General features: G+C 35.1%; 2 protein-coding genes across 2 annotated transcripts; both read left to right on the top strand.

Annotated features, from left to right (window-relative positions):
* The first annotated feature begins 1,300 nt into the window (after window positions 1-1,300).
* On the top strand, window positions 1,301-8,624 carry LOC136219873 (uncharacterized). The gene is made up of 8 exons (XM_066007442.1): window positions 1,301-1,434; window positions 5,678-5,829; window positions 5,930-6,225; window positions 6,312-6,485; window positions 7,000-7,186; window positions 7,260-7,333; window positions 7,428-7,529; window positions 8,302-8,624. The coding sequence occupies exons 3-6, from the start codon at window positions 6,059-6,061 to the stop codon at window positions 7,275-7,277; spliced, it is 546 nt and encodes a 181-aa protein (XP_065863514.1). The 5' UTR covers window positions 1,301-1,434; window positions 5,678-5,829; window positions 5,930-6,058; the 3' UTR covers window positions 7,278-7,333; window positions 7,428-7,529; window positions 8,302-8,624.
* A 1,681-nt stretch (window positions 8,625-10,305) lies between these two features.
* LOC136211151 (uncharacterized) lies at window positions 10,306-10,687 on the top strand. Its single transcript, XM_066002699.1, has one exon. The coding sequence runs from the start codon at window positions 10,337-10,339 to the stop codon at window positions 10,685-10,687; it is 351 nt and encodes a 116-aa protein (XP_065858771.1). The 5' UTR covers window positions 10,306-10,336.
* The last annotated feature ends 471 nt before the right edge of the window (window positions 10,688-11,158 follow it).

An 11,158-nucleotide genomic window follows, 5' to 3' on the forward strand; every position in this document is an offset into this window, starting at 1 on the left:
GATCCCTGAGGAGGGATTTAGTATTTCATCATTCATGATGTTTCAATGTGACCGAAAAATCCTTTATTGGGTTAAGGATTCCACGATCACCGCACCAATTGATAACACTGGAGAAATTTCCAATCAGATCACGTCCCTGTGAGGCGCCGTTGGGATCGGCCGGGGACACTCCGATGCTAAAGTCAGTAACGAATATGGAGAATAAACTGAATGGACAAAGCTTAATGAAGAGTAAGTATGAATGAATGTACCTTGATAGCCTAGACGTAGGCTATTTATAGTAGATGGATTGGTAACTAGAGAGTCTCCATTAATGCTCATTTAATGGCGGTTACAAGTTACTCTTAACCTGGCGGGTTAAGACTATTAATGATTCATTTAATGATCATTATGACCGAGTTGACAGTTAGCCGTTACTTAAGTAAATGGAGAGATTCGCCTTAGAGATCCGCCAGCGGATCTCTTAGAGCTAACCTAGGGGGATCCGCCGGGCGACTTCCTATGCCACATGGCATACTTGAGGCGATTATCTCTTTTGGTCCTTGCGATAATATCCCGATGTTATCATACACATAAAACTACGAGTACCACATTTGCATAAATACATGCATATTCAAAATATATTAACAACTTGTTCGAATCAAATACATGTACAACACCTCATCTATGGCAGGTCTCATTTCCTTATCCTGTTGCAAACATCGAAATGCTAACTCTCCTACTGCAACTGCCTTTCTTCTTACTTCATCATCCGACTTGTACCAAAAACATGGGTCTATCAACTCCTTAAACGCAATATTCTGAACTTTGTTCACAGCATAGTTAGCCAGATTAATCTCATCCCGATGCCTACACTAGTACAGAAATAGCCTACGGCCACGCCTTATTGGCTACGGTTATTTAAAAAACCGTGGCTACAGGTCATTAGAGTCGGTTATTTAAAAAACCGACTCAAATAAATATGTTATTAGGGTCGGTTTTTAAAAAAAACCGACTTTAAATATGATTTTAAAAAATGGTCGACGGTTGACCGATCATTGGCTTCGATTTGGCCGGTCATTGGCTTCGGTTCTTATTGAACCGAGGCCAATGACCCAATAATCAGCCTCAATTTACGTTAAACTGAAGCTAATTAATCAGTAATTGGTGTCGGTTCCGCTTGAACCAACGCAAATTACTGAGTTAATTGCCGCCAATTACTTGATTAATTGGGTCGGTTCAACTGAAAACCCACGCCAATTCCTCATTAGAGTCGGTTAATTAAATAACCGACTCTAAAATCCCTGTTAAGCACGAAATATCGTGCTCCTCCTTTCTTCTACTCTCCTTTGCGCAACCTAGCAGCTTTCTCGTCCTTCCTCTCCTTAGCTCGGTTTGAAGTTTCATCCACTAGTTTCGTTCGTGTTTCATTGCGGCAAAAGCAAAAGAAAAGAGGTTAGCGTGGGTTTGATTTATGGATTTTGTATTCTATCTTCTAAGTTGCTTTATGATTTTGTTTTTTTATGTCGTTTCTTATGGGTTTAATTGAGTTTACTGGTGTTCGAACTTCTGGATTCCGTTCCGGGTTAGTGTTGATTCTTCTGGATTTTGCTGGTTTTGATTTTCTGGGTTCTGTCCATGTTCATGTTCATTCTTTAATTTCTTGTTTCAATTTGTGTCTGAGCTTCTTGACTACTCGTCAATCTTCTTTCTAAACTAGGCGAATTTACAATCCTCATTATGTCGATGCCATTCAATATAGCATTGATTTTCTAGGGATTGCTGATAACGATAATCCAACACTGACTCTAATAACCCCCAAATTATCAGCCACGTGGATGATATTTAACTTTTGGATTAAATCCACAGCTTTGATAATTAAGTATGATTAATTTTGATAATATATTTTTAACACTGCCCTCTACTCCATTTATATACACAGTCACATTATATTTAACTTTTGGATGTTGAATCTGTTTTTGATGCGGTAAGATAGAGATAGATACAATTTTGTATAAATAAGTAGAAAGAAGATGGAAGTCTATCTTATCTTGATTCCGTGAACACCGGATCTGGAACAAGGGATCTTACAAAATGAATGAGATCCATAAGCACTTAACCCCCTTGTTGTGGCTGCTACTTTTAGTTGCATTTCTGCTATGCCACGGGGCATCAATTCTTCCCATTGAAAACAGTTCTTTACTATCTTCATACCCCAATGCTGATGAATTCACAAGAGGCCCTATGAAGCATGGATTTGGGGTTCTTTGAGCATTTGCTGGAACATAACTGAAACTACTTTGTCCAAAATTCACTAAAACAACTATCTCATTATTAGCTGCAATTGTTCTTCTTATCACATATTTTATACATATATTCTAACATTGTCTTTTTCCTGAGCAAGTCAATGACTTACCAAGTTCAACTCAATTATATTAATTATTAGTTGGGGGTTTGGTATATCCGGTTTTGTTGCATAATGATATGTTTTCCACTTCATGTTTTGCTAATTTTTTAGTTTTTCCACAAATGTGTGAATCAATACAAGCTTCCTACTGACAACAAGTTATAGTTGAAGGAGACTTTGAATCCATAATTTTTTCACTCCTATACAAGATCTCCCCAATTTGCTTGATTTCAGGAGGAAGTGATGAGAGATGAACATAAATTGAGTAAAGACCCTCAAGAATCCAGGGCTCTCTTGAGAGAAAATCATACCTTTTTGGCCTTATATTTTCTCATTCAATTGTATCTAAAAGGCTAGTTTGAGTGCAATTATGTTAAACATCCATAATCAGAGTTCACGTTTAAGGTCGTTGTATTGTAGTTAAAGAATCTGAAAACAACTTAACTTGCAACTTGTGATGCATTGATTGCTTTCATAACCCATGTGGAGATGGTTGTTACTACTTCCATCACGCCTTCAATGACTTTTCCCATTCTAATTTCTAAGTTTGATACCAATTTTCTTGCTTCTGACATAATGTGGTTGTGGTCAGACTTTCATATATTTATAAGTACTGCAATGAACCCATTAATTCTTACAGCTCACATGTTCAATTCAATTATTTTACTATTACATCTTCTGTAATGTAAACATATGAAATGGGAATTCCTCTGTTTTGCAATGAATAACTTGTACTACTTCTCCATCTATCGTGAAAAACACTTTCTTTTCCCTTGGATCATATCCACATCCAATTACTTCGTTCTTTCTTGCCCACTCTCCTTTCTCTGATTCAAACACTAGTTTAATCCCTGCAAATAACACAAAATTATAAACAAACAATTATCACCTAGTTCACTGAATCCATCCATTATCTTAATTTTGTTGGTCAACTGCTTCATACCTACTCCTAAAACATTGAAGCATGTCAAGTTTAAAGAATTATTTTGTCTCCATTTCATAATTGATGACTTAGCTATTTAGTGGACCACTTTCTCTTTAGTTTTCATTACCATTTCATCATGTATTAGGTTGGAGATTAATTCACTAATGTCATTGTCGACTTATTTTAATTAGGGCCACTGCACATGATCAATATCTTGCATTCGAGAGAAATTTCAGTATACATGTCTTAACACATTATCTCGTGCACCTGACTTTCTTGCCCAGCCGTCCTCATCTGCCTTTTGTTGGATCCTCCTAATGCTATGAATCAAATTAAATGATGGGTCCAAGGGGTCAAGAGACCTGAACATCAAAATACTACAGATTTTTTTTGAAGTTTGCCAAAAAAAGCAAATATAAGGGTGTTAGAAATCCAAAATTAACAAGTTAAGGGTGGCAAGCCGCAAAAAATTACAAATTTAAGCGTGTGATAGGTCCAAATATAAGTCCAGGTACCAAATGGAAAAACGTCACAAGTTTAGGTATGTAATTATGTAGTAAGCCATGATTTAACAAGAAAGAAAGCTTCATAACTTTTTATCCCTATAGTGAATCCAATGATGTCAATAAAGGTGAGATACTTACCAAAGACTATTACCAAACTTCAACTAATTGGCAGCAATTATTCTTCCACAGATAAACGCTTGAATTTCAGATGGGCTATGCACCTGATTTTTTCTTCATCAGCAGGAAAATTATCCATCAAACTCTTATCAAGATCATCCACTTTTTCAGTCGCAATGCAAGTCCTTATTAATCTATGATACATATCTCTTGTTAAAAGTTCTAAGCTCTTCAATGACTTGATGAGTTCCTCCATTCCTTCAACATCTCCTTGTACTTCCAACTAGTCCAAACAAGCGCCTTTCTCGAAACAGATAACGCTCTCTTAAACATTTTAACTGCCTTGCATATTTGATTTCACTCTATATATCCCCTTGCCAATATATTCCAAGTACTAGCACAAGGTGTTCTTCACTCTGCACCTTTCCCTACAGCTGCTTCAGCCTTTCCCAATAACCCTTTTTTACAATAACTGATAAGAAGGCTAGTCAGTCGTCGGAAGTTATAATCTGTGTCATCGGGACTCCCACTCTTCAAAGATCCTTTCAGAACCCACAAGTAACATGGCATTAGAGTCTTAGTAATTTTATAATTTGTAGAGATCAAAATATAAATATAAATAAACTAAAAAGGACTGAATTCATAATTGTTAAAGTAAAAGCATTACTGATCCTGTATCTAAGAAGGAATTCTTTCCCAAAGCTTTATCCGCAGCTTTCTTATTGTATGATACCCCAAGTTCTTTTGACTTCTTAGTGGGACTTCGCTCTGTGAGCCTTAGCACACCTTTTTCTTCTTTGGTAAGAACTGCAGTTAATAAAACAATCTTTCGAACATATTTCTTTTTAGTTCTCCAACTAAGCAAAAGTGGTCAATCCTAACTAGCTCAAGCTAGTGCCCGTACCATAAGTGCTGCAGTTTGAGACGCTAGATGCGCCTCATCTGGCACACATTTATACTACAGAAAGTAACTAACTATATTTAGACACAGCCTATCTAATGGTTAGCTACAACTTTTTACTTCAAAGTAACAAGTAAATGGCATCCATTGGGATGCTCTTACAAGCACTTCATTACATCTGCTAGTAAACTTAGCATGGCTGGCACAATTACAGACTACAAAATATAATAACAGAGGCCCTGAGATGCATATATTAAATATTGATCCTTTTGTCGTGTACCTCCCACTGAGTTTGCATTGAGATCCACAAAGATTGTAAAATTTGTTCTGAAACATAAAAAGCATGTCACATGTCACAAGGCCCCCATGTCCCTTCTATTATAACAAGCTTATGTTCATTGCTGCTGCTTGCCCCTAGACAATTAGGGGAGACCTAAACAATTTTTTATTTTTATTTTTCTATTTAGAAAAAACTGTGCATTTGCTTTGGAATCTCCATGCCAAAATAGACCAACTGGAGTATGGAGACCACATGTTCTGATGATTACCTTTAAAAAATAAAGGAAGATGCAATAGAATAGAATCTGAAATGACAAGATACTAAAGTAACTCATTTTGAGATTTAACTTTTTTGGCACTGATTGCAATAAAATAAAATAAATGTATGTGCTTGAACAATTTTCTAATGGTTGTCTGTTTTTCTGTGTAGCAAGTAGTTATTGGAAAGCTTAGTTATAGATTCAGCTTCCTAGTACTTCATCATGTAATATCTGTAGATGTGAATAGATCTATGTGTTTTCATGCATCAACAGTTATATATAAACCTTTCCATCATCTTACAGATTTGAAAAAGAAAAAGGATAGCATTAATTATGAAAATGGTTATGGAGATTTACCTGTGCCAGTGCCATCAGAACATATTCAAATTCTCGGTGAAGCTAGTGGATCTTTCACACAATGGCCAAAGAATTTGATTCTGCTTTTAGGAGATAAGGTAATAACTAATTCACATTGTTAATTAAATTTTGATAGTTTAATCATTTTATATGGTTGTGGATGTTTACTAATATCTATTAATTAATCGGTTATTATAGGCAAGCTATTCTAAGGGGGATACAAGTAAAAAGAAACATGATCAAAGTGGAAATGAGTCGGTAATACAACCAAAAAAGTTAGATCTTAATGAGGTTGCGTTACCAAAGTTGACTAAGAAATGCAAATATATGCGGAGAATGTTGGATGAAAATTCCACACATGATATGTTTGAGATGCTTGATGACCATGTTTTTGGGAGTAAAGAAGAGATTCAGATTTTTATTGGAAGAGAAGATGTGGATCAGCTACTACATGGAGAGTGGCTCAGTACTTCAGTGTTGGAAGTGTTCATTACGTAAGATAACACTTCAACTTATTTTTGTTTCCAATTTTGAGTATTTCCTTAAATATCTATCTCTCTTATTATATATTATTACATAGTGGTTTGAGAACTATGCACAATCGTCTTCTTGACTCTATTGGATTCATGTGCCCACATTTGATTTCGGCTACCGTGATAAATTCAAAGAAGGAAGTCGAGTGTAGGAAATACATGATAGACGCATTCATAAAATACAAAGGCAAACGTCTCATCCTTTTTCCATACCATGAAAGGTATATCTACAAACCTTCATCAACCTATTATACCTTTAATTTTATTATGTTTATACAGCATTTTCTTCGCTAAAATAGGGTGTGCTGGGATCATAGAATCACTTAATTGTTTATTTTAAAATTATAATGTAAAAACGACATTGTATATGGTCAAAATTAGTTGCATATGCAGATTGAATAAAATCGCAATTGGTTCCACTATCTTGCTTTGCATTTTGTATGATTAATCTGAAAGGCTTCTACTTAAGAAGCAAGGGGTCTTATTATTATTCTTGTCCAGTAACTTTTGACATTTGATAGGAAATTAGAGATTGGACCAATTTTGTGCTATGCTCGTTTTCTAGCAGCCACGTTGGATATTTTTGTGCAGTTGCAGAGTGTTACTTTAGTTTAATAAAGGGCATGTCGTGAATGAATGTGTACCGTATTGTGATTACAAAATTAGTTATTTATGGATAAACCACTTTCATCAATACTCCAACATGAATAAATGCTCCCTTTGCCTTTAATGTAGCGCTCATTGGATTCTTCTTGTGCTATGTACGGAGAATAATGAGGTCTACATTTTTGATCCAAAAAGGACTTCGCTGAAGTTTGTAGGCAGTCCAATAAAGGAACACATGAATAGCGCTTTCTTGGGATATCAACAGATGGAATCTAAAAGGAAGGCTAAAACACCGTTGAAATGGACTGTTGCAAAGGTACGTACCTATTAAAGTTTGTTTAGTTTGTGGTTTGTTGAGTCGAATTATATGGTTTTGTAATTGTATACAGAGTGTGGATACTTTGTAATGCGATACATGTTGGATATAATTTTGCAACACCGTGATTCTCAAGAGTTACAAAATGTAAGTTTTGTTGTATATATTTTAATTTGTATCCTTATTTATGTATATCACTTTTGGATAATGTATTTACATTTTATATTTTCTACTTAATAAGGTTTTTGGAAGAACTTCACCATATACCGAGGACGAGCTTAATGAGGTTTTGGATATTTGGGCATCATGGTTTATGTCCTTTTTATGTTGCGTCATGAATTAGGTATGTTGTAATGTAATACTGTTCTTAAGCCATTATTATTGCGAAGTTCATGTTTATATTATTATTGTTTTAATGTAATATTTCTTATGGTAGCTACTAGCTTTAGAAGAAAATGATAGAGATGAGACTTCAGATCTCAGGTTTTCTGTTTCTGAAATATTGGGAAACAGGTTATATTTTCTTTTCCTCCAAAGTTCTGCATAAATAAATCATAGAGAGAGTGAGTTCAGTGTTTGATAGCATTAGAGTTTTCCTTTTAGTCGGATGGAGCTGGTAGATACATAACAAAAAAAAGCAATTTACATTGCTCAATATCAATAAGTGAATGAATATAAACATGTCTAGATACATCACTTTGTCTAATATTAATTGCTGTTATCCCTCTTAATTTGGCTGCCTCTTCACAATTTATCACATGGCTATGTCACCTCCATGGTTGCTGAAATATGATGGTTATGGTGTAATTTTCTTCAAAGGATTCTGTAGTATCGACTCTTTTTTTCGGTTATAGATCGTCTGAGAATTGACTGGGGGCAAGTAGTATTAGAATTTAGGGTCTGCTGAAGATTATTTGCACGTAATTGAAGCATTAAGGTATATGTATTGACTTGTCCGTAGAAGTTATTGTCACATGAATTTATTTTTGTATTAAATAATTGCATCTCTATGTTTAGCTTGAAATGCACGATGCTTTATAGTCTTTGTCGTTTTCTTTTGTTTATCAATTAGCGTTTGGAATGCTGATTATACTTCAATTTTTGTTTTGGGCCAGGTTATGGAGAAAACTGAAAAGCGTGTTAGGATCAAGAGAAGGTATTCACTATTCAGATTCCAAAATTAAAGTTTGATTTATGGACAGGGAAATACTGCTCATGCGGGAAAATATATGAAGTTGAGTTAGATTAGTGACTTATCAAAAGAAACAAAGAAATATAGCCATTTTGACATTAGCATGTCTAGAGTAGTATGATAGAGAACTAGTATATCTCAGTTTTTTTTTTGTGTTTACATTAATATGCAGTTGGTTAAATACTTGAAAATACTGTGAATATTGAATCAATATTTCTTGATTAATTAATTACCTATATTTGTGTACATTTTTATTCATTTTGCATTTAATTTCAGTCATACATCAGGATCAATTTTTGTTACGGTAAATGACTGAGCATAACAAATCTTGTTTACCGTTAATTACGGTAATACAAAAAAACAGAGTAGGTTTAATTTGAATCTGCTGATTTTAAATTGTTAAAAACAATAACATTAGCCACGGTTGCAAAACAACCGACTTTAATATAAATAACATTAGCCACGGTTACAAAACAACCGACTCTAGTGATTAAAGCATTGGAGTCGGTTGTTTCCACAACCGACTCCAATGCTTTTATCATTAGCCACGGTTCTTTTACAACCGACTTTAATGATCAGGGCATTGGAGTCGGTTGTTATGAATGACCATGGCTAAAGACCCCCTTTAGCCACGGTTTTTCATAACAATCATGGCTAAAACATAAAACATTAGAGTCGGTTACATGTAAAAACCGACCCTAATGCCCTTTTGGTCACGGTCGAACAACCGTGGTTAAAGATTCCAAGCATTTGCCACGCCTCTTTTGGTCACGGTCGTGAAACCGTGGCTAATGAGGGTAAACGACCGTGGCCATAGGCCATTTCTGTACTAGTACTACTAAAATCTACATCGATGATATTAGTTCAATCAACACAACTCCAAAGCTATACACATCACTCTTACCAGTCAGCTGGTAACACTGGTGATACTCTGGATCAACGCACCCTGGAGTACCTTGCGGGGCTGTCGACACATGAGTAACATCATTCAGGAACAACCTTGACAGACCAAAATCAGCAACTTTCACGCAGAAAATGTTGTCAAGAAGAATGTTGGCGCAGTCGAGTGAGGATTTTGATTTCATTCAGGAACTGCTCAACCCTTTTGCGGTTGTGCTCATACAGGCGCTTCACCGCAACCTCTCGTCCATCTTGGAGCTTACTTGGTTTGCACATTTCAACATAACATTTAATTAATTGCTCAAGTATTTACAGAACTTTGTAATCTATCATCAGAAACAGTAGAGGTTTATCTCCTTACCGTAGTATATAGTTCCATAACCTCCGTACCCAAGCTCTTTCTCACTATCAAAATTTCTAGTAGCTTTTTCAAGTTCAGCATAGGGGAAAATGGGAATCAATAACATAACACTCAAAACATATATACCACAAGATATACATCTCGAATCCAATGAGAACAAGTGGCATTCACATAAATTTCCCACGAAAAGCTACCTAAAAACATCAACTAGCCTAAAAAGAAGACAAGCAAAAGGCCCAATATATGTATATAATGCTTTCAACCAACCAAGTAGGCCTTAGGGAACACACACATCAAAAACAGGCGGGTTTACTCACTCTACCTCTTTTTGATTTTGCTTTAAGGCCAACCCATTAAATAAACAAAATCCCTTTCAAGTAAAGCACTACTCTATCTATTTATTTAGTTATGTCCAAACAATGAAATAAATAGCAATTTGATCCATACTTGAACCAGAAACATTTGGGGCCTTAATTTGAATAATCCAACTAAAATAACTTCCCTTAACGGTCAATTACTCTTCATAATTCCAAACCCCACCTGTCCAAATCCTCCACCTATCATTTATATTAAAATGCACACACAACATAGAATAAATAGCTTATTTACAAGTTTATCATGGACCACCTACTCTACTCATCAGATTCTACAACTTCTTAGCTCTATTCTCCAACTTTGCTAACTAAAATTTCTATTTATGGATCGAAAAGTGGCCATGATTATGTCAAGTGAGGAGGCAAAGTTTAGGAGGGAGCTACAGATGGAGATTGAAAATGATTTAGAGAAAGAAATTAAAGATGGAATATACAATCTTGCAATGAGATTGCACAGGCTTTATCAACACCAAAACCAAAGGCAGAACAATAATTACAAAAGGAGGAGGAAAATGCTGCATGAAGTGAACATAAGCATCAAACTGAAGGGAGGAGTAAATATTGAAATAATAGAGAGCAAGAAAGAACAAAAAATAAGGAGGCCAAGCACTGCAATATCAGAATCAAGTAGCAAGAGTAAATTTCTAGTAGTTAAGGAGACATTGCAAATATAATTTAGCTTTGGACTAATTTTAATCCTACCTTCATTGCCAATCTGTTATTTCCTACAACAGAATTTGGATAAAATATCATGATGATTGAGCTTAGGCTTCAATATAGTTTCATTGAAAGTTTTAGTGTAGAGTTGATAGCAAGGCGCTTTTTCAACTGGATCAGCTAAGTCTCCAATTATTATATCATATTTCTCATTATTCCTCTTCTCTAATTCAGCACTTCATTATTTTCTATTTTAATTAGCACATTTAATTCTTAACATACATACTAATTAATATGAAATTACTTACTTGGCATCATTGATCACTAGATTAAGCTTCTTGTTACAAAATGCTTCTTTATTCACTGTTGGATATGTATGGCAGAACTCCACTACTTCCTGCACAATTTTCATATACAATTTTCAAGAACCAGTCCTCTGGTAATAACTTGTCATCTTCAACTTGTATTTCCAATGTTGTCAGGTGAGA

Source organism: Euphorbia lathyris, chromosome 1, assembly GCF_963576675.1.
Source record: "Euphorbia lathyris chromosome 1, ddEupLath1.1, whole genome shotgun sequence".
NCBI classification, from domain to species: Eukaryota; Viridiplantae; Streptophyta; class Magnoliopsida; order Malpighiales; family Euphorbiaceae; genus Euphorbia; species Euphorbia lathyris.